General features: G+C 34.7%; 1 protein-coding gene across 5 annotated transcripts in view; it reads right to left on the bottom strand.

Annotated features, from left to right (window-relative positions):
• Nucleotides 1–5,194: 5,194 nt before the first annotated feature.
• Nucleotides 5,195–24,286, bottom strand: part of CDH8 (cadherin 8) — a 379,890-nt gene continuing 360,798 nt past the window's right edge. For 3 of the 5 annotated variants that reach the window (XM_063612664.1, XM_055298666.2, XM_063612665.1), the window contains exons 11-12: nucleotides 13,315–13,566; nucleotides 10,708–11,944 (exon numbers count right to left, since the gene is read on the bottom strand). In XM_063612664.1, coding sequence (XP_063468734.1) covers nucleotides 11,451–11,944; nucleotides 13,315–13,566 — 746 coding nt within the window. In that variant the 3' untranslated portion in view covers nucleotides 10,708–11,450. Of the gene's footprint in view, nucleotides 5,741–10,707; nucleotides 11,945–13,314; nucleotides 13,567–24,286 lie in introns of those variants that run through there. The other 2 variants (XM_055298667.2, XM_055298668.2) reach the window with 2 other exon arrangements.

Below are 24,286 nucleotides of genomic sequence, written 5' to 3'. Positions count from 1 at the left end.
CTTCTCAATGGGGAACTAAGCCTAAAAAAACAAACTCAACTTCTTGCACATTGATTTCTCTAGCCATCTGAACTTCCTTGACCTTTTCTGTTTTCTGAATGTCAATTGACAGCTCCCCCACACTTTGCCTCTTCCTTTACGTACTGTCATATGTGGTAGGTCACATCATCTAATTATCTCAGCATGTTAAATTTATCTCTCCAATTAGCTCTGTGTGAACAAGGTCTGTGACTTATCCTACTGTTTTATTCCCAATTATGCTCATCACAGAGCTATGTGCAGTATAGATGCTCAATAAATAGATGGTGATATCCTGAATATGATCCTATTACAAGGAAGAAAATTATATTAGATTTGATCATATCCCTTCATGTCTTAAAAATCCTCAGTTTCTCTATTGATTCTAATAGTAATGTCTATCGATTCCAATAGTGATGCATACATTTTATTTACAAAATACATCTATTTAGAAAGATAACATTGGTTATTCAGTGAACAAAATCATAATTAACTATATTTAAGAAATCCAGGAATAGACCAAATAAACCATTTTATTGCAATAGGATTTCTAAGAGCTTTTAGTTTGCAAATATGGATTGTGACCTCTAAGAGAGAAATAAAAGGTCTGGGCATTTCAACAAATGTGAAATATACTAGAAATCTAAACTTGTACTGAAAATACGTATCTAAATCATATGGGTTCCTGTTCTGCACAGCACAATTTCATAGGCTGGAGTTCCCATTTTAGTCTAGATTCTTTAGTACATACAAACTTTCACAGTCGGAATACCTCCCATCCTCACTGTGATACTTCCTTTCGTGTACCAAACACCAAGTACAAGGAATGTATTATTTATTGATTTTTCTAAGCATACCTAATATTATCTTATTTTTATTTATGTATCAATTTGTTTACTAGACCTCAAGTGCAAGTAGATGAGCTACTTTTTCTCAGGTGAGCAAAAATAAATATTATTGGATATGTATCTTTGTAAAATGTATATTTCTGTGGATTTGTTTTAAATTAGTATAGATGTTATTTCATTACAAGTTTTATTCTGCAATTTACATGTTTAATTTGACATATTTTTTCAGAATGAATACATGCTGGCTTGAGTGCATTTATTTTATTATGTCTAAATGCCCGATAGTAACTCTTAGTACTTATTAAGAGGACATAATATCCATCCTCCTAGTGCAGATGCATTCAGTGCCTCTAGCACCTCACTTTAAAAAAAAGACATAATAAATAACACTGAACATACTCACTTAGGAATCTGTGTAAGAGTTTCTCTGGAGTTTACCCCACAATGTGGCATTGTTGGATTACAGAAGAGATGCAATGTATGCATCTTCTCACTTAATGTTTTCACTAACACTTGATAGTATCCACATTTTTATACCCATCCCATAAATTTAGAGTGATAGCTTACTGTTTTACATTTGCATTTTTAAAAGCAAACTAGTTTCAGTTTTGGTTCATTTACTTGGGCTTGCCTCTGTACCTGCAGCAAGATTTCCAAATACGTTTTTATTGCTCATTTTTTTGTGCATTGTCATTTGCTTGTTTTATTTTTTATAGCTTGGTGGTAAGTTTCTTTTACCTGGTAGTGTAATACTATTCCTTCCTTATCTCTTCACTAGTCTTACTTAAATTAAATTATAGAGCTCAACAAATACTAAAATCGAATTTAAAAACAAAATATTGAATTCGTTACAAATTTCTCTTATCATTTTGATTATAATAGAATAAAAGTTGCTAATATAATTGACATCATTAGCATTTTCCTTTCATCAGATAAATCATTCAGATTTAGCGGCATTGCTGAAATACTTGCTTAGTAGTCATAGTTTGTCTATTTACTCTGTTAACTTTCTATGTGTATGACAATATTATCTGCAAATAATGACACAGTTCCCCTCTTTTCTATAAAGCTTTAAAGCTTTGTTCCTGCTTTAGCATTTCTTTGGATATTGATGGTAGTCAGGACTTTAAATATTATATTGAACCAAAGCAATGTGGACAGCCTTTCTTTTCTTATTTTCATCTTAAATAAATTTCCCTTACAATTCTGTATTAACTATTTTATTTATTATAAAATTTGGGTTGATTACCCTTTATCAATTTAAGGACGTTCTCATTTATGCATACTGCTTAGTTTTCTGAGGGTTTTTATCTTAAGTAGATCATGAACTCTGTCACACTTTTTAAAAATACACCTACAGAAATGTTCGTATGTATGTATTTTTGTCTTTGATAGTCAATTAACTATTTTATAAGATTATCTTTCTATTCCTAGGACAAACCATATTAAAACAAGAGGTATTACTTATTAATACACTATTAGTTTCAATTGGTGTTTGCATAGCAAAAATTAGTGTATCTGTAATGTTCTGTTTTTACTTTATTCCTGCCAGGTTTTAAGACACACACAATGTATTTTCTAGACTCTGGGTCTTCAGGCCTTTCTGCCTTGCACTTGTGATATCACCTTTGTTTGTTCCATCTCTCACCATAATGACCGATTGAATTCTTAATTTTTTTTTATGGCATAGCTCACTAAATATGTTTCTATCTGTAAACTCATTAAGCATTCATTATTTTGAATCAGTATTTTTATGGCAATTTGAAAGTACTAAAACATGTATTTTATATATATATATATATATATATAAACATAATGCTATCATTTTAAAAACAAGAGCTGTGTCAAACTACTACAGAAGACAGTAATCTCTGAAAAAGAAGGATGTCTCTCTATCTTTGTCCAAGCCCCACACATGAGGCATAGGGCTTATAGCACAAGTGCATGACAGATTAGATGCATTCTCATAAATAAGCCTTTAATATAAGAATTTCTTATACTTACTCTGCATAAGACTTTTCTCTCCCAATGGATATTGCTTCAATTCTACGCACCCAACGTTAATTAAGTGCCAAAACCCTAAACTTCCAATCAACCAGACAACTTTATCAGTAAGTAGCAGTAAACCAACAAAAATGATTTATTTGAGTGTGTTTCTTCTGTAATTTTTATCATACCTAAACCACAAAGACCAAATGTTTCTTCTCTTGAGATTTAGTATTCAGTCCAAAGAGAAAGGGTATATCTCAGGAATGCTTTCTGGACAATGTATTATGTTTATAGAGAAAGCTATATGTGTCTTTTTTTTCTACTTTTAGGTAAGCATACATAAAGGTTTCAAGATATTATCTCCTCATCTCCACTAACTAATATATCCAGTAAGTGAATCCATCATACTTCAGCCAAGAATGAAATAATTAACTGAAGTGGAGCCTTTTTTTTTTAATTTCTAGAAAGCTAAAATATATAAAATTATCAGTCTAACTGACCTTTTCTTTCTGAAATGTATCATGTCTCTTGTGACCTTCATTGACTCAGGTGTTGATACATAGAAAAAATCAAAATGTAGCAATGTTTTCTAGATGATCCCTATGATGGTAAATTTTATGTGGCAACTTCACCAGGCCACAGGATGCACACATTAGACATTATTTCTGGGTGTGTCTGTGTTGGTGTTTCCACATAAGGTTAGCATTTGAATCAATGGACTCAGCAGATTGCCTTCCCCAATATATATGGGTCTCATCTAATACATTGAAGGCATAAAGAACAGGAAGGGGAGATTTGTTCCCTTTTTTTCTGCCTGACTGTTTCAGCTGGAATATCTTATTTCATCTTCTCCTGACTTCAGACTGGGATTTACATATTATCTCCCCTGATTCTCAGGCTTTAGGACTCAGACAGAACTGCAATACTGGTTTTCCTCCAGCCTGCAGACAACAGATCATAGGAGTTATCCACCACCATAATCTCATGAGCCAATTCCTCCCAAAAATTCCTCTCTCTCACCAAATGGCTATGTGTCTCTGAAGAACCCTGACTAATACAGTCCCTAACATACCCCATGTAAGAATTTCTACAAAGACTCTTATTTCTGTTATCCTTTTCTGTTGTCCACTATTAGACAAGTTAGGAAGTCAGCCTTTGATAAACAAATTCACTTGTCGTCTTCTTAAACTTTGTAATTGGCCCCACGAATTACATAGTCGTTCAAGCCAAAAACTCTGGGAGTTATTTTTAGATTCCATCTTTATTTTGAGCATGTAATGCAACTACCATTACTACCAATTTTATAGCCAAAATATACGTGAATTCTGGGTATTTCTTCTATTTGTACTACCACTCCATAAAGTCAAGATAATATGTTCTTGGCTTATGATAAAAATCTTCTATCTGGGTTTCCCACTTTCATTCATGTCTCCTACAGTCTGATTTTCATATAGAGCAAGAGTGATTATTTTTAAAATATAAATCAGATCATATCATATCATCCCCCTGCTTTTAGATCCCTTCAATTGCCTTCTCTTTTACATTAAGTAAACATGAGCTCCTTATCTTGGTTGACAAGAACCTCGATAATATGGTCTCTTCCCAGGTTTCCACATCTGTTGCATCTCTTTCACCTTTAACATAATCGGACCTCATATTCATTCTTGTATATGCCACTGATTCAGTCCAGGAGAACAACTAACATAAACATTCCCAAACCCTTTACTATGGTTTTCCTTGATTACAAAAACTTCACATGGCAACTCAAATATCATTCTGTCCACTGTAAGTAAAACATTTAGTTTCTCATCCATCTATTTTGTTCTATCGTATCAAGTTTTTGTATTTCTATTTATTTACGTTTCTTCCATTTTACCAGCTCTTTGAAAAAAAAACCTCCTTTGTCCTATTCAATGCTGTATTCCCAGCACCCAGATGAATGGGAACTCTTTGGTACATATTTCTTAAACATATAAGGATACTGATTGTTTTTGTAACTTGGAGAATTTCATACATTGAGAAACACAATAATGAAGCCCATTGAGAGATCCCCTCACATCACCATTTATTTTCAGATGTCAGGACCTCAAACTGGCGTTACTTTTTGATACTCTCTGTCCAAGATTTGCTTCCCTCCAGGACTCATTCTAACACAGCCTCAAGAAAGGTATCTTGCCTTGGTAGACTTAGATAAATATTCTTTCTCTGTGCTTTAAAAACCCTGTCTGCTTAGTTCTTCCACAGGATAGCCAAATCAATTGTTTTATCATTTATTTGCTTCTGTAATTTATCCAATTTAATTCCATGTCTTGAAAGGCAAGAGAAGTGTGGTGGGTGTACCCTTTTTCTGTTACTGGTACCTAGTATGTATTTTATAGAAAAGAATTTTTATGTTTAAAGGTCTTTTTTAAAGTTTATTTGCAATATCATTATGTATAAATAATTATTATTTATAAATTTTGGCTCTAACATTGAGCCAAAAACATCCATTCACATACTCAACAATCAGACTTGACAAAGATGACATAGCTCTCAAACTTTAGAGGTTAAGTTAAAGAAAATTTAGAAAACCATTAGACATATCTGTAGTTAAAGCAGAGCAACATTGGAAAGGGCAGGGGGTGAGCCCAATGACTCCTAAATTGTCATGTTCCATCTTAAAGCATAATTGTTAAAATCTTCCTCTTATTTATGAGGAATCATAGGATGGCCTGAAGTTCTTTGCATGTACAGAAGAAATCCCAAGAAATTAACGTTTGGCTTTGGTGACCTCTCATTTCCTTTTCTGGTCCTGACCTCTGAGTTCATTGAAGCCATTGTTTTCCACAGTCTTTCTCTTCAGACAGCATCTTGTGATATTCCTCCTAGCAACCCTCTTCTGTAATCTGTGGATAATAATAGAAATATCTATTATCTATTAGTAGGGATACTTGCAAGAAATAATACTTGCATTCAAGATGTGAATTAGATGATGGCAGGTAACTCAAGTTGGAGAAATAGTACCCAAAGGCACCATTTTCTCCAGCAAATGCCTACTAACCTTGAGACCTAGATGAAACTTCCACACATAAAGGAAGGAGGAGAATACATACAAAAGCACTTACAACATTACAGCTCAGGAAATGACCCCAAATACCAGCGTGTAATTTGTTTCTCTCACATATTTGATGTGTAATTTAACCCTGAAAATTCCTTATAACGTTTCTGAACTTCATTTTTCCTATCCATAAAACACTACAATTTGGCAAACCTAGAGTGTCCTATAAGCACCTAATTTCTGGATCTTTCTGAATGTCCAAAAATGTACCATTGGTGCCTTTTATAATTTTCCCTTTCAGTATTTGGAAAAACTGTGATTTCTGTTGCACCCATTCTTGAGTTCCCGTCTTTTTGGAAAATTTCACTGGTGACGCCTTCTTGAGTCTTCCCATATGGGGCCCCTTACTTCCTCCTCAGTACTTCCATAGCACCATATATAACTTAGTTTCTATTTCTTATCAACAAAAGTCTCATATTATAATTACAGAGATAACTGTTTAGTTGAAAGTTAAGGGGATTTAGTGTCAGACCAACCAAACTTAAACCCAGACTCAAATAGTATTTATCCATAGATTTAAAAAAATTCAACAATTAGTTCTTATGAGATTGATTAGGTACATTTTAAAAATAAAGAAAATAAGTTTGAGAATGCTACTGTATTTAATCTTTCTGTATCAACCATGTAGCTTAATTTCTGTATTGATAGATACTCAATAAATGTGGCAGACAAAATTATTGTTCCTCAGATAGTCCATCAAGTCAGGAGAGTTTTAAATTTTATGGTCCTCCATAACACTAGGTCTGTGCTCAAAATACTAGGACTAGAATATCTTCAATAGCAACGGTATACCATGTAATCCATAAATTTGCGTTGACTAAAACTACAATGATAATAAATGTATTTTTAAAATGATAGATCATAAAGACATGCTCTTCTACAATTATCATAAGAAGCAATAATTACAAGGGCAAATAATACATTCAACACTGTTTGGCTGAGTAACAGTGCAAAGACACTTTTTATAGCAAATAAAACTGTACTGAAGTTGAAAAAATATAGAAAAGTATTTCCTGCAAAATATATTCTGCAATTATTTTGTCCACAAAAAATACAATGACATTTAAAAAGTCTAAGTACAGCCTCACAATGTGACATATTTAATTCTAATCCCAGGTATTATGAGCCATTATTTTGTTCACAAATAAAAACCTGCTTTTAAAACCCTTTACCTTCAATTCAATTTCTTTTAAATTCAAGTTTAGATTCATGAAAACAGACAGCCACAATTTCAATTTTTTGGCAGTGCATGAGATTATGAGATGAAAAATTAAAACTATAAATTATCCCCAGTAACTTAATTGTGTATATGTGTGCATATTTATATACTTGAATATATTTATAAATATATGTATAAGGATATACATATATATTCTTTTTAATGTTGATATTCATGTTTAAGTTGTGCATTTATAGAGCTTTATAGTGATGCCCGCTGTTACCTTATCTTTTTGACTGACAATGATAGGATTTCAGTCATGCTCAGCCTTTCCGACAGTGCCAGTGATGGGATTTTTTGAAATCTTATTACTGGTTACACTGCCCTGATCTCAGATGGAACTTTCAATCAAAAAGGCAATCAGAAGGTTATACATTCGTGAGATTCCCTGCAAAGCCAGTGATCGCATAATACAACTTGTTGGAAGGGCCTACTTGCCTTCAGTCCTTATGTGGCTATAAAGAGTAATTGGCTACTTAGCTCTCAGCACCCGCTTTTCCTTTTCCAAAGTACAGCATAGCCCAGAACTCTGCTGAGTCTCAGTGTGGAATCCGGCTGCTCCTAGGAGATTTGTAAGTCTCATGCAGAGACTTGTTTTACTTTAAGCATCTGATTAAGCAGACTCTCCCAAAGACACATTTCTATCTTTCTAAGCATTCTTGCTTCACTGGTGATACCAGTAAATCTAAGTTTCCTTTTCTTCTATATATACACATACACTTAACAGCAGATTTTTTTCAAAACAGTTTCACTTTAAAGCTTACACCTTAGAAGTCATAATTCTGTGTGGCAAGGTTAACACATGAATTTTAAAATAGCATATTTTAATCATCGTATTATAAACGTTTAGAAACTTATAAATATACTCATAAAAATATTAAGAAATGTCTCCCTTAATACTCTTTAATATTCATATATGGATGTTTAAGAGACATTTTGCTAATATGATTTGATCAAATCATAGGCAGAGTAGAGGCTGAATTGATCCTATGTTGTGTCCAATCACCCAGGGATACATCAGTTCCCTAAGTGGAAACCTTGAATTGTGAGGTAGGCAGAGGGAGATAACTTTGTCTCACTTGGCTCCACCTTAATCGTTCTTCTCCATTTAGCAGAGAGTACTCTTGTTTCTGCTATGTCAATGTTGATGAAACAGACAACAATGCAGATAGCTTTAAAAAAATAGTCATTTCAATAAAGTTTTAAAAATGTGTTATTTAACAAGTTGAGCATGGGATACTTAAATCTTAGAAAATGTTAGGAACCTTATTAATCTCTTTTGGTTGGGAAAGTCCTGGCAAGTCTATTGCTAAAGTAAAACCTGAAGTCAAAATGTGTGTTGTTTGTTTGTTTGTTTGTTTTGGGTGTGTGTGTGTGTGAGAGAGAGAGAGAGAGAGAAAGAAAGAGAGAAAGAGAGAGAGAGTTCCTGAGATTTTTAGTTTAATTCACAACACTCTAAAAGTATAGGTCAATCTTATTAGGATCAAGGTATTAGTCACTTTATTCTATGTTACAAGACCTGAAATAGGCTTTTAAACGCAAAATGCTGACACTGTGGTGGCAAAGAAAGTCAGCAAGAGATTCAAGCTTTCGTTCTGTCTTCCTAGGCAAAGAGAATACTTAGGCGATATTTGGGCAACTGGTACACCAGGCATTATCTCCTGCTCACAGAAACCACTGTACGAAGATTATCCTGTTGATTACCAATATCTGAGGATATAGATTTTATACCCCTTAAAAAATACTGTAATTTTTCTGTTAGACATATTTGTGTGTCTATAATCTTTGGGCACTTCACAGTACACTAGAAATGAGTCTGATGTTCAAGAGATACATAAAACATAATAATAATCTCTCCTTGATTTGGAAGGCGTAGGATAGTTGGAATATTACTATTGATTATTACTGCAACTACTAATAATAATTTACATTCACCAAGCACTTGCTTTAGACACTGTGCCAAGTTCTAGTATATTTTAAAGTCCTTTTGGACCATCCCTTTGACCTCAAGAAAAAGTGTTCACTAGCCGTAATAATATGCATAAAAGATGACTTATTCTCAGCAACAGAAACTCAATAAAAAGTTGATTAAGCCACTGGATAGTTATAAATTGTTAGTATAGTATTTAAACATGTTGTTTCTGTCACAGTGGAGGTAGCCTCTAGAAGTTCGTGCCTTCAGTTTTTGAGTCAAAAACCGTTCTCTTCTTAGCAGCCCCACACTAATGACTGAGATGACAGAGGACCACAGCCTGACTGCTTTGATGGATATGTTTTCACTCTAGAACCCCCGTCAGACTGGCAGAGACGTTGCCAGGTCTGCACTGCAGTCTAAGACTCTCTTGCCAAATCCTGCTCCCAATCCCTTTATTGTTAGAAGTTTTAGGTCTGCAAACTTGTCTGCAGGTTTTCCCTGCCCAATGCGTCTGCTTCCAGAAGGACCCAAATGACACAGTTGGACTAGCCTTTAGGTGTTCCACGTTCCTTTTATGTCCCTGCTGGTATCTTGCTGTGTGATCACTGGCAAGCCAGTTCTCTTCTCTGTTTCTTTATAGTAAAGAGTCTTACAAACAAAAGTGACCCTTGGGATGATTTGGTTGAGTATTCTAGAATCTTAGTTTGAGTTGATGATTCTGTTAATAGATCTTCCACTGATTGCAAAAAAAATTAATGACAACAAAGGTATTTATAAAAATATATTTCACAAAGTAGGAAACAATACAGGAGTTTCTCTGAATACAATACATGGAGTAAATAAACAATATTGCATTAAAGCAAAGTAGAAAATTAAAATGATCTGCATGTAATACTTGAGTTTTATCATACATTTTCTACTCCTAAATGGCAGGTTTGCATTACAAATTAAATATGCTCACATCTTCTAGTGCTGTTCCTTTTTGGATTCTAAGACATTCTGTGCATCACCATGAATATCAGGGATAGGAGTGCTAAAAACGTAAGCAGTGAAATTATGTACAAATCAGTTCCTGCTCTAAAACTGTGGGGGTAACTTGAAGCATGTTTATTGGGCAGGGCATGATGTAGGTATCTAAAAGTCTAGAGTTTAAATATTCACAGGAATCAATATACTTTAGGATGTTTGTGCTTGTAGTAAAAACACCAAATACTAGGATTATGAACAAAATAGAAAACAGTCCAAAAGTTTCTCTGGGAAAATGCTGTTCCTGCCATCACCAGTTACAATAACACTTTCTACTCTAAAGAGACTATTAGTTCTCCTTTCGATAATATTGCCTGCCATACTCATCTCATCAAAATGTACATGTATTAAACATTCATTGTATATATATTTATATAAAACAATCTAAAGGATTATTAATGGATATAATTTAGTTTTTTCCCATATATCCCCTTAATCTATAGATTACCAACCTTAATAAATAAAAGCATTAATGGACATCAATAAAATATTTATTTCGAGGATTAAACAAATAAATTCACGCGCTAGCAATAAAACCATCTGTCTCTTATGTAGTCCACTGTGTGATACAGTTTATCTTTGTGTCCTTGTGGAACAAGATGAAGAGGAGGGAACGAGGAATCCTGCTTCTAGAAAACAAGCATGTTTGAATGGGATTTCTCTCCTCCCACCACTGAATTGGCAAGCCCCACCCTGGAATGGATTACGAACATGTGAATATTTTAAGGCTTGACACAATATTTAAAGATGCTATTCAGTCTCTGGTGAGTGGGGCCAACAATTATGTACAATGTATGGTCACCGTACCGTATAATCTAGGAGGCCTCTGAAAACTCCAAAAAGTTATAACGTACAGCAGACCAAGTATTGCTTTATCATTTGTGGCGGGATCCTTATTGGTGAAGGGGAAAAAACCATTTGCATTCATAAAAATCCTTGCAGAAGACACATATCAGCAGCAGATTCCTTGCATGTCCGTATTTTTTTTTCTAAGAAAGCACCTTTTAATTATGATTTTTTCCTCTATTTAAACCATTTATCTAAGGATTAGCCAGGATCCCAATCTTTGTCTCTGGTGGTCAGGTAAATATCAAATATCCAAGGACTTCTAGACACTCCACATACTTAGTTCACACTCCACAAGATTTATAACCTCCTAACATATACTGTTTTATTTTATTATCTTTTTTTGGTTCAACATTAAAATGTGGTTGAGTTTATAGATGACTGGTGCTAAACTTGCCTCTAAAACAAATAGCCACATTGGTTGTATCTAAGGGGAGTGACCCTAGAATATTACAGAATGCTCAGTTCCAGTGATTTATTTTTAATCCACTGTCAAGTTTCTTTGTCACTTTCACCAACAGAGTAGAGTTCGCCCAGTCTCTTAAAGCGGGGACCCCAGTCACTGAGGTAGTCAAAATTCTGGTCTGAGTCTGATGTGGTGGACTCCAAGGAGCTGAGGGAGCCAGCCACTGACCCTCGGCCTTCATAGCCATATATCTGAATGGAGTCATATGGCGGGGCTGTGGGATCATTATCTGCCTCATGCAGCCTTACATTTATAAATTCATCGACATCAACACCATTTGGAACTGGAGCAAGCCCTTGCCTTGGCATAAACTGCAAATCTGGTTTAATATCCTTACGGGGTAAAAATCCATTAATTCCATCTGGATTTTGTAAAGTTGCAATGTCAAAAGCCTCTGTGTCCTCCTCCCCTCCTCCTTCATCATCGTAGCGAATGATGTTTTCTCGAACGTCTTCATCATCTTTGATAATTAATGGTTCGTTTTTATGCCGCCGTAGAGTTACAAACAGCACCACGATGACTAGAGGAAAAATATTAAATAACAGTCAGCCAAACAAGCATATAATTTCACAAGCAACACACTATATATGTTAGGAGAGAGGGGTATTTTTACAAAATTGTATGAGCATACACCTTTAATAATATTTACTAGAAAATTAAGCTAAACATCTTTCTGAAGGATGAACATTAAATTTTGAGTAAATACCTTTCCAGATTATTGGTTTATTAAACGGTGATAGAGCTGGGTTAAAAGAATTGGCATGCATATATTCATGGTGAAAGCTACATTTTATACTGTTATGGTCATTAGAGTGAGTGGCACAAAGTAGAAAATAGCACTGAAAGTATGACTAGCTTGATGTGTGTCTCAAGCAAGTCCTTTAACATCCTTTGGTTCCAAAGCTCCCTTCTATTTAAAAAAAGGAGCGAACTAGGTCCTTGGGCTTTCACAGTTTTTCAACGCACTCTCCAATTGAATTATGTTCTTTTCTAAAAAAAGTGAATGTCAAATTTTCATGGCCAACTTGTCTTGTGGGAGGGCTGGAATGCCTCTAACTGGGAAGAGAAACCTGAATGTGAAGAAAGGGCAAGGAAAACATACCCGACTAGCCAGATCAGCCAAATCAAATGTGGGCTAATGGGGCAAAATATGTCATCAAAGTGATGCTTAAATCCAAGGCACTGGGTGAGCAAGACAGATGGAACAAGAAAGACAGTAACTGATACCGTCTTTATGGTGTTTTTTTCCTCAAGGGTAGGATAAGATACGACTTTCCTGTTTTTCTATTTTCCTATTATCTAATCTCATTGTTATAATTGGACTTTTTTAATTAAAAGGTTATAGAATCTTAATTTGCAATCGTCATTTTAAATTGATGTTTATATTCAAGGAAAATATCAGAGAAATGCAATGGTATTTTGAAGAAAACTTATTTTTAGTTTGCTTATTTGCTTTCTTTTTATATCACCAAATTTGGGATCCAATGGACTCAGCAACCCAATCTATAATGAAACAATATTGTGGGCATAGTAGAGCCTGCTGTTGCAGTGAACTGGTGTGCCTCACACCCAGAGTTCTTCTTATGCAATAGATGGTGTTGTAACAACATAAAAGCCCTTCCCCACTGCCACCACCATTATGCCTTGTTCATCGTTTTCCTGGTGATGGAATTGAAGAAGGCATTGAAAACCCTCTTCAATTGGACATTTACTACCACAACCCTTTTTCTCTTCACTTCTTCTTAGAGATCTCAAAACGTGGAGAAGGAAAGGAAGTTCCTCTTCCCCAAGGGAATGTTATTGCCTGTATAGATGAGTTTTCTGTCTTTATTTACAGTCATTTATGAATCAGAAAAAGGGTGACCAGTAGGATATGAAGGAAATACATACCTAACAGCAAAATGATGCATGCTAATATGGCAATTAAGGCGCCCATACTGAGTCCAATTGGAAGGACATAAGCTTCAACATTACAAGACTGGACGACACCGTCATTGCTGCAGCCACAGACCCGGATTGTCAGGGTGCTGGTGCTGCTCAGTGGGGGATTTCCACTATCACTGATTACGATTGGTAAAAGATAGACTTCTTGCTTCTGGCGGTTGAATCCATTATGCTTTGCCAAAATACTGAGGGAATTATCTGGAAAAAGTAAAAATTACAATAATTTGCATCATTTTAAAATGACTGCTCAAATAACACTGGTTTTTCTAGTTCATGAACCCTTTGCAAACCTCAAGACTATCCCAATTTCTTTTTTTTTTTTTTTTTGAGACGGAGTCTCGCTCTGTCGCCCAGGCTGGAGTGCAGTGGCGCGATCTCGGCTCACTGCAAGCTCCACCTCCCAGGTTCACGCCATTCTCCTGCCTCAGCCTCTCCAAGTAGCTGGGACTACAGGTGCCCGCCACCACGCCCGGCTAATTTTTTGTATTTTTAGTAGAGACAGGGTTTCACCGTGTTAGCCAGGATGGTCTCGATCTCCTGACCTCGTGATCCGCCCTACTAGGCCTCCCAAAGTGCTGGGATTACAGGCGTGAGCCACCACGCCCAGCCCGCACTTTTTCAATCAGCATGGACCAGGACAATCATAACAGGTTGAATGAATGGGACCCCCGATGGACCAAGGGAGTTTTACCGTCATCACCTTAAAAATGCAAAATATTTCTTTTACAAAAATAATCCTTAAGTATCCCTTCCGAAGACATATATTATCTTGTCTCCATATACCATATATAAGCTTGATTTTCTTTATTTAGCCTGATAATAGGTTAAGCAAATTTGATTGGATAAAATGTCATCATATTTGAAACACATGTTTGAGAAGCTCTGTATTAAAAGATAGACTGTATGACAACACAGTTGCAAAACAATGCACTTTGTTGATTCCCACAGGTACCTAAAAAGAGGGTCATTCATGGCCTAGAGCATTCACATTAAGATACAGCAAAAGCCCTATTTACTACCTGGAGGAGATATGCCACATACATTCAAATTCTGTAGAGAAGACCTATAGTGGTTACATAATAAGAACAAAATGAGAAGTCATAAAAGCATGTGCTCCATTTTGCGCGTGACAGTTAATTATATGGAGATATATACTGGTTGTCTGGAGCAACAGTTAAGCAATACTTAAGAATATACTTCAGTTCAAAGTAAAACTGGTCAGTGAGAAGTGATTGGTCCCATGTTAGATACACAGTTCTCAAACCTTCACCCCCAAGTTGAAATATTTTGTTGTCATTCATCCTCATCTCATGAATTGCAGTCACATTGTATATAATAATTGCTAACCTGCTTTCTCATGTTAATTACTGAAAGATATACATTTACTCAAAATGGAAATGCTGATTAACTCTCACTGATATTACAGCCAAAAGCAAATAAACACAATTTTGGTTACTAAGTGCATAGTGTTATTTGGGCAAAATAATTATTTGGGTTTTTTTTGTTTGTTTTTTCAAATATTGGCAAATTACAGACCCCCAAACCCTGGGCTACCTAATCATTGCATGTAATAGTAATGATTCCAAACCATTGCCATCCAATTTCTGATCATCAGTTTCCTACTGGTTTCCAAAATACTCAACTAAGTGAGATATCCCATTCAGATGACTTAAAATAAGTTTTGTAAAACTACTGTACCATATAGCACTATACTAGGATTTCCAAAAATTGATAGCCATTCTCCAAAATAGATGTATGGTTATATTTAATTTTGCTTTGTTTAAGATATAAACAGGCCTATAATGCTTTTCTAATAAGCAGTCAAATAGAAAAAGCACTCTGATTTAACAATTGTTTTCTGAACTTCTTCTGGTTGTACATCATTATATAGTAATTTGAATATACTGAGAAAAAGAGATTTCTAATGGAGTTAAGCAGTTATACACCAAATGATCCGGTAATCTTTATTGTCATGACTTAGATGGAAACACCAGTAAGCTAAAAGCAAGGAACATTATCTCAAAACAGATATAGAATATATAGTTGTGTTATATTTTCAGAAAGTATGTGACAAGTTTGAGTACAGCTAATTAGTACAAAGAACATTTCTGGATGGTTTTATACATGATAGTTCAAAACAAAAGATAGAATTTGTTCTTCAAGGGACAATTAATAAAACTGAAATGAGGCTATTGTCTTTTTGTGGTTGACATTTCTATGAGAAACAATCTTTCCGTACTCTGCTTCTATAACAGCCTGTTATAATAATTTAGAAACTGCAACAGGAATATTCCTTGCTGCAGAACAAAGCTATCTCTTTTACTACTGAGAAAAGCATTGGTGGGTCTAGCACTAAATTCATACTTATATATATATTTTTTTACTAATCCTGGAATTTGCCTATCTTGCTCTCCTTTCTACACGCAGAAAATTGTTGACTGAGTAAAGAAAGTCTATGAGTTATTCTTGCTAAATTTTACCTGCCAGTTCCAGGCAACATCAATTCCTTTTTTACCTACTCATCTGTTGTTGTTTTTTTTTTTTTTTTTTTCCTATTTTTGGGTTGGTAATTGTATTTGTTTTCAATTTACTTGAGTTCTTTCATTAGGCTGAATGAAATTGCCATTATTTTACACATCAAAAACCATAGAATATTAGCAGTTTCACAAAGCTCAAATTAATGTTCTTGGAATAATTTTTTATATCTTAAATGTTGTAAATATCTTCTACAAAGTTGTGGTTTCTTCACTAACACTCATGATGCCTTTTCATTTCATTTAAATTTTTGAATTTAATATAGTTTATTTTATCAACCTCTTATAATTAGTGTTTTCAAGCCTTATTTGAAAAATTCTTAATTATATAAAATTATTCTTAGGTTGTTGTATTAATTTGATTGTTTTCTATGCTAAAAATTGAGTTTCTCAATGTTAATTATGGAGTTACTTATCACTTACCTGCTGATCGTCAAAGATCATTTTCTCACAAATGAAATTTTTATGCTTCCTCATTCTTTTAAGAGATCTTTATTCTGTTTCAATAATCTGATTCTCTAACCCTGCATAAATACCCTGTTTCTTATGTATGAAAGCTTTATCATAAATCTTGATATTGGTTACAGCATTTTCTCATACCGTGTTCTTTAAGAATATTTTGGCTATTATTGTTCATTTGCTATTCTCTGAAAAATATAGAATCAGATTATAAAGTTTTATAAAAATTCCTGTAAGAAACTTGGTGGAAGTTATATTGAAATACTAACCAATTTTGAAATAATTACATCTTTATCATCAGTTTTCTACATTAAGACAATTATTTCTTTATGTTCTTCAATATATGTCAATTAAATGTTTTTAGCTTATAAAAATGTCCACATCTTTTTGTTAGATTTATTTTTGCTGGTGTATATAGTTTATTGTGATAGTAAACCTGTTGAAATTTAGTTACCTTTTTAAAAATACATTTTCAACTCACTGCTGCTGGTATATAAAATTTAATTGTCTTATACATTGATTTTAGCTTCAGCAATCTTCTAAGACTTTCTTTTTATTTATAAAAGCGTATCTTATCAGAGAATTCCATTTCAGCATGATAGAAAAGGAGCTCTACAGATGTGTTTTCCAGTGAAACTGGTGAAAATTATAAATGGAAAAACATTTAAAGATTCTGGAAATGGATCTGGAGGCAAGCAACAAACAAAGAAACATTTATTCAAGAAAATCGACTAGAGCTTGGTAAGAATGGTAAGACTCTGGTGCATGAACAAGAACCCACTCCCGTCCTTCCTTGTCTCAGCTCAGTGAGGTAGGAACTTTACTCCAAACTGGTTTAGCCAAGAACACAGGGGTCCCTCTCCCTACAGCGAGCAGTTGGAGGATGATTTTCTGGGGGAAAGGTGGGATGTCAGACATTCTCATTCTGTTCCAAGTTACCTACTGTTCAAGCTAAGTTCTAAGTCAGTATGGTCAAGAGGCGGGGACTCTTTTCTTCCTCCTGGTCCCTACTCATGCGCACTGTGCCACTGAGAATATAGAGCCTCAATGGCCCTTTCTCTAGCCCACTATACACTTGGAGAGGCAAGCCAAAAAGACTTGAGGCTATTTTTCCCCCAGCATCATATGCTCTGTCCTAAGGTTTAGCTGTCTCTCAGAGAAACATGCCATAATCTTCACACCAGCTCCAGAGCCAATAGCTCAGAATTTTGCCCAGGGCCGGTGGAAAGCAGGGAATCTTGGAAAGAGAGAGCCTATGGAGTTCACTTGGGTCAGAACTAATCTGAAACTCTGACCTAGGAAACTACTCTTTCAAAGGAGATCAAATTTGAATGGATTAGTCTGTAGAGTAATTTAGGTTCCAAGGCAGCCTTACAAACAATAAAGAAATCCTGTTGGAAATTAGTGGAATTCAATAGCTAGACATGGTCAGGGGAAAAGGCAATCAAGGGGAGCCCTGCCCAAACAATTGTAATTCTAAAGTGACTGTGGACATACCCATGCTTGAGATTCCCTGAAGTGAAACATCATGGGTTTAATACCACAGAGGGGGAAATGGACTTCACTAAAACAACCCAGTCAGTCATTAAACAAGTAATCAAATAAAATAAGCCTTCAGAGGCCAGTACCCAGTTTTGCTATATTATCTAAAATGCCTAGTTTCCAACAGAAGATTATGAGACATGCAAAGAATGAAGAAAATATGACCCACAGGGGGAAAATAGCTGGCAAAAAGAAACAGCCCATGAGAGGGACAATAAAAAATTAACTAGAGTGACTAAACAGTAGACTTGAATTGGCAAAAGAAGTGATGAGTGAACTCAAAGACAGAACAATAAAGAATACACAAACTAAAGAACAGAGAGAAAAAAAGAATAAAGAGAAATAAGTAGAGCCTCAAAAAGTGTATAACACCATTAAGTGCACCAACAAATGTGCAGTGAGTGTACTAGGGGAGGAGAAGGAGAAAGAAACAGAAAAAATGTCATTGAAAACCTGAATTAAAAAAAAAATAGTCTATACATCCAGAAAGCTCAAGGAACTCCAAGAACATAAACACAAAGATATTCATAAATAGACACATCATAGTGAAAACACGGAAAGCCAAAACCAAGTAGAACATGTTAAAAACAAGAGAAAATTGACTCATCACTTAACAGCAAAAATTTCATAGAAACAATGAAGGCCAGACGGACGTGGGATAACATATTCAAAATGCTCAAGGAAAAAAATTGTCAACCAACAATCATATTCAGCAGAGCTATCTTTCAAAATAAATATGTATATGAAGTAAAGATATTCTCGGATGGACAAAAAAATGAGAGAATTTGTCACCAGCAGGCATGTTTACTAAGAAATGCTAAAGGAAGTTGTCTTCAAACTGAAAGCAAATGACCCCAGATGGTGACTCAAATCCACATTAAAAATAAAAAGAGTTTCAGTGATGATAATTATCTACTTATAAAAGACAATATAAATGCATAGTTTTTCTCCTTTTTTGTCTTAACTGTTTTACAAAGCAATTGTGTAAAACAATTATGTTTTTCAGCATAAAATATCTATTTTTTGAGAATAAAATATCTAGAAATTAAAAAGTAATAGTGGCATACTCTAACATCTCATTTTCAATAATAAATAAAACAATGAGGCAGAAATCAAGGTAGAAGGTAGAAGACTTGAAAAACAATACAAACTGTACCTAACACTGTGGAACACTCAACAACTGTACAATAAATATTCTTGTTAAGTGAACTTGGAACAGTCTGCACTGTGAACTATATGCTAGGCCATAAAACAAACCACAATACATGATAGAATGATAGAACTAATCCAAAGTAGGTTGTCTGACCACAATGGAATGAAACTAATAATAGGGAGAAATTTGGGACACTCATAGACATGTAGAAATTAAATAATGTACTCTTAAATAGCCAACAGATCAAAGAAGAAAGCAAAAGGGACATTAAAAAAAATATATGAAACAAATATAAATAAAGATACGATGAATCAAAATGTGTGAGTTGCAATTAAGGGAGTCCTTAGAGGGAAATTTATAGCTTTAAATGTCTGTATTAAAAAAGCAGAAAGCTCTCAAATCAATAACCTAATTTTTCACCATCAGCCATATAAAAAGAAGAGCAAAATAAGCCTAAGGCAATCAGAGGAAAGGAAATAAGGATTTAAAGAGCAAATTAGTAAAATAAGGAATAGAAAAATATATCTGATCATATTGGGGGTATTTCTATATAGTCACACATTCTCTGCAAATACAGGATTTTATTCATTCCTTTTCAAGTATTATTGTTTTCATTTTTTAAAAAAATCTTAGTATACTAATGAGAACTTCTAATACAATTTTGAGTACAGGAATTTATAGTAGGCACCTTTACCTCGTTTCTGATTTTTTTAAAAAAGAAAAAGACTTTTGACTTTCAACAATTGGTAAGATGATCAATGGTGTTTCTTGGAAGATTTTTTAATTGTCTGTCTGTTTACATGCACTCTTTTTTTTTTTACTTTAGTTTTACTTTAGCTTTTTTTTTGTTTTTGGTTGATTTGCTTGTTTGTTTTATTTGCTGTCAATAGTGTAAAAGGAAAGAACAGTCATATAAGTGATAGTATCTTGGCTGTTCACTACCTCTAAACTTGGCTTCAATTTTACTCCTACATTATTCAACAACCTTCTTTTCGGTCTTTCATGTTTTCATTGTGTATCATCTTCTTGTCTCTGAATCTTAGCCTGCCCTCTCCCCTATAGCTTCCGCTCCTGTTGATTACTTTTATTGCATTTATGTTATCTTTTTGAGCAGAGTAAACAGAAGAGTGTGTCCTAATAATGAGATGTTAGATAAAAGACAGAAATTTTTCTGGAAGTAAAAAATATATGAAAAAAGAGAGGAAATGATCACTGAATCCATAGTTACATACTACATTATTTTAAAAAAAGAAATCTCTTGAAGTTGAGGGTAAAACAACGGTTTCCAAAAGATAGAAGGATATGCTGACAAGATCAATTTAAGAAATGGGCTGATCAGTATCAATTGCAATTCTCTAAGATGAACTAATATCCAACCGATAGGCTGATGTCCCATCTACTACAGTTGTGTTACACTGAGATAGAAACATATCATCACATTATCTCCTGGGTCTCTGACATTCTCAATAGGTGTATTCAAATATGTCAACTTTCTGTATCCATGGTTCCACATCTGTGGATTCAACCAATAGTGGATAGAAAATACTTAAAAAAATAAAAAATAACTATAATAATTAAAATAATACAAATTTAAAATACAATCAAATATATCTATATATAATAACTACATTGCATTAGGTATTATAAGTAATCTAGAGGTGATTAGAAGTACATGGGAGGATGTACATATAGTATGTGTAAATACTATGCCATTTTATATGAGACTCTGTGCACCCGTGGATTCTGAGATCCACAGGAACCAAACCCCAGTCTATACCAATAAGCAAATGTATTCATATTCCCCATCATTTCTCCCAGTTAGGGATTTTCCTGTTTCCTCATTCTTTTGTAATGCTTTACAGATGAATAATATACCAAGAAAAAAGAAAAACTCAATTTTCAGAAGCTTGCTTTATTCTCCATACCCAGTTGTTTATGACTGACTTTTGTACAAAAGATCTTCATGGGGACTTAAAGTGGGCTAAGAGCACCAGGCATGCCGCCAATGACAATATTCCTAAAGTGGTAGTAGAATTGAGTTTCCTTCTCCTTGGCTGAGAAATACAACGTATTTGCCAAGTAAATAGTAAAGAGGAGACCAAATGAACAAGAACTCTTTTCAAGTACCTAGACCTGCTTAGTTTCAGGCAGCAGAGTACAGTTATGTAAATATGTATGAACTTTTACTCAGATTATGATTAACAGATTGATTGTGAACAAAAACATTTGGTTTTATTCTTCATTTTATGTAATTGTGTTTTTCAAGTAATTTGTTAGGTTTTTACTGAATGTTATGAGACAGTGCTAAAGGCAGTCATCCTACAATTAATCCCTTATAATGTTTATGCATTACTCTTGTGAAGCTTTAGAAAAAAATTGATACTGTTAAATAAAATGTATATGTTTTATTTCATTAAAATATAAGCCCCTTGAGGCCGACTTGCCTTAGTTACAGTTCTACTCCCAGTCTGTAGCACAGGACTTGGCATAGAGCAGGAATTCTCATAACATTGGTACCATTGTTTAACCCACTTCTATTTGGAATGGTTTTAGTTGTAAGGAACTGAACACCTAACTGATTCATTAGAACTAAGAAATTTTTTTTTTTTTTTTTTTTTGAGACGGAGTCTTGCTCTGTCTCCCAGGCGGGAGTGCAATGGCGCGATCTCGGCTCACTGCAAGCTCCGCCTCCTGGGTTCATGCCATTCTCCTGCCTCAGCCTCCCGAGTAGCTGGGACTACAGGCGCCTGCCAACACGTCCGGCTAATTTTTTGTATTTTTAGTAGAGATGGGGTTTCACTGTGTTAGCCAGGATGGTCTCGATCTCCTGACCTCGTGATCCGCCCGCCTCGGCCTCCCAAAGTGCTGGGATTACAGGCTTGAGCCACCGCGCCCGGCCTAGAACTAAGAAATATTTTTAAAAGTTAGAAAATGAGACAGCAATGAATATCTATCTATCTGTCTGTCTGTATAGCTAACTACCTATCTACCCATCTCTCTAATCTTATAAGAATTCCTGTTACCAAACAAAAACAAAATTCAGTAAACACATTATTCTGGAAAAATTGTATCAAATAGAAATGGATAATAGATAAACATGTATAACTATCTATATATGTGTGTGTGTGTGTGCGTGTGTGTTGAGGGGGAGGGAAACGAGGAAGAGAGAGAGTACATTTAGAGTTTCTGCACTTGATTACACATTAGAGATTTGAGTTTCTTCCCCCAAGGTCTGCATGGTTTAGCCCCTGTCTAGTTCTCCAGCTTCAGGTGCTGCCACTCTCCTTTCTCTGTATGTTCCAGACATCCTGGCCTTTTCTGAGTCAAACATCTTCCCTCCTCAGGGCTTTCATATTTGCTCTTTGTTCTGCTTGATAATCTCTCTACCTCTCCTTAGCCATAATTTGAATTGTGAAGATGTATGTATTCTTTATATCGATGCTCAAATATCACTTCTTTCTGTATAATTTCCTTCACAAATTGTCCCCAATATGTCCAGATAAATGACTTACATGATGTTACAAAAAACTTTATATTTTTATCAAAACACTATTACAAAGAAATTATAGAGTAACGGAGATAAGACAGACATTAGAGGTACAAAAATAAACTCAGAAACTTCCAAGTAACAAATAACCAATTGCAGATGCGTAATGAGTTTTCAGCAAATATTTGCTGAGTAAATAAATGAATAAGTAATCATAAGCTATATTTTGTGGTCTTAAATTTATTTCCCTTCATGTTATTTGTTGTAAAGGGTTACATGTGGTTTAAAATAAATCAGAGAGAGGGAGAGTTCAATTTCAGGCTATTGGAAAGCATATATATCCTGGGGTTGTGTATGAAAATTTGAGAGAAATATTGATGGTTTCCAAGCCTTTCTCTGGGCATGACTCATATCATGAAACATGAGCAATAAACTAAGGATGCTTAGGTTCAGATAGAAAGAGGCCTTAGAGAGGAAAAAAAAATCAAGCTTTTATTAAAATACTGAAAATACCATCATGATAAAGAGAGGCATGCCAGAATTCTATTTTACTGAAGTGAAATTGGATATATTAGTCCTATATTCAGAGAGGGGAACACAGATTGAACAATTATCTCCTATAGTTAGTCGAGGAGAAATTTCTTCTTTGATTATTGATATTTCATTCTTGAAGCATTTGGAGTTGGAAATCAAGGGATATTCTTTCACACAACATTAATATCCTTATAATATATCATTTTTCCTCTAGCAAACAAAGAAGTATTTGTTATGGACTGAATACATAAATAATTATTTTGTTGAAGCTATAACCCTCAGTATGCCTGCATTTGGAGATGGGGCCTTTACAGAAGTAATTAAGGTTAAATAAGGTCATAATGGTGAGGCTCTAATCCAAGAAAAATAGTGTCCTTATAAGAAGAGACACTAAAGAGCTTCTGCTAGCTGTTTCTCTTTGTGGGCACACAAAGAAGAGCTCGTGTGGGCTCAGCCACCTACAAGCAAAGAGAAGAGCCCTCAGAACGAAAACTACCTTGCATACCCCACACGTATAGTCTGTGAAAAATTAAAAAGTCTATTTAAAGAAAATCTGGCACATATACTCCAAGAAATACTATGCAGCCATAAAAAAGAAAGAGTTCATAAAAAAGAATGAGTTTCTGAGCAAACTAACACAGGAACAGAAAACTAAACATCCACATGTTCTCACTCATAAGTGGGATTTGAACAATGGGCAGGGGAACATCACACACCGGGGCCTGTCAGGGGGTGGGGGGCAAGGGGAGAGAGAGCATTAGGACAAATACCTAATGCATACAGGGCTTAAAACCTAGAAGACGGGTTGATGGGTGCAGCAAACCACCATGGCACATGGATACATATGCAACAAACCTGAACGTTCTTCACATGTATCCCAGAACTTCAAGTTCAAAAAAAAGATAGACTGTACATATCTGGATAACTCCTCACTTTTATCTGTGTAATTTATTCCACAGTCTGAATTTATTTTCCTTCCTTCCTTCCTTCCTTCCTTCCTTCCTTCCTTCCTTCCTTCCTTCTTCCTTGCCTCTTTCCTTTCTTTTATTTCTTTCAGTTATAGTAGTCTTCCCTTATCACAGTTTCATTTTACATGGTTTCAGTTACTCACAGTCAGCCATAGTCTGAAACTATGAAATGGAAGATGCCAGAAATAAACAATTCACAAATTTTAATTGTGCACTGTTCTCAGTAGCATGATGAAATCTT

Source organism: Symphalangus syndactylus, chromosome 11 (assembly GCF_028878055.3).
Source record: "Symphalangus syndactylus isolate Jambi chromosome 11, NHGRI_mSymSyn1-v2.1_pri, whole genome shotgun sequence".
NCBI lineage: Eukaryota > Metazoa > Chordata > Mammalia > Primates > Hylobatidae > Symphalangus > Symphalangus syndactylus.
The sequence above is the reverse complement of the archived record's forward strand: the minus strand, read 5'-3'. Positions and strand labels throughout refer to the sequence as shown.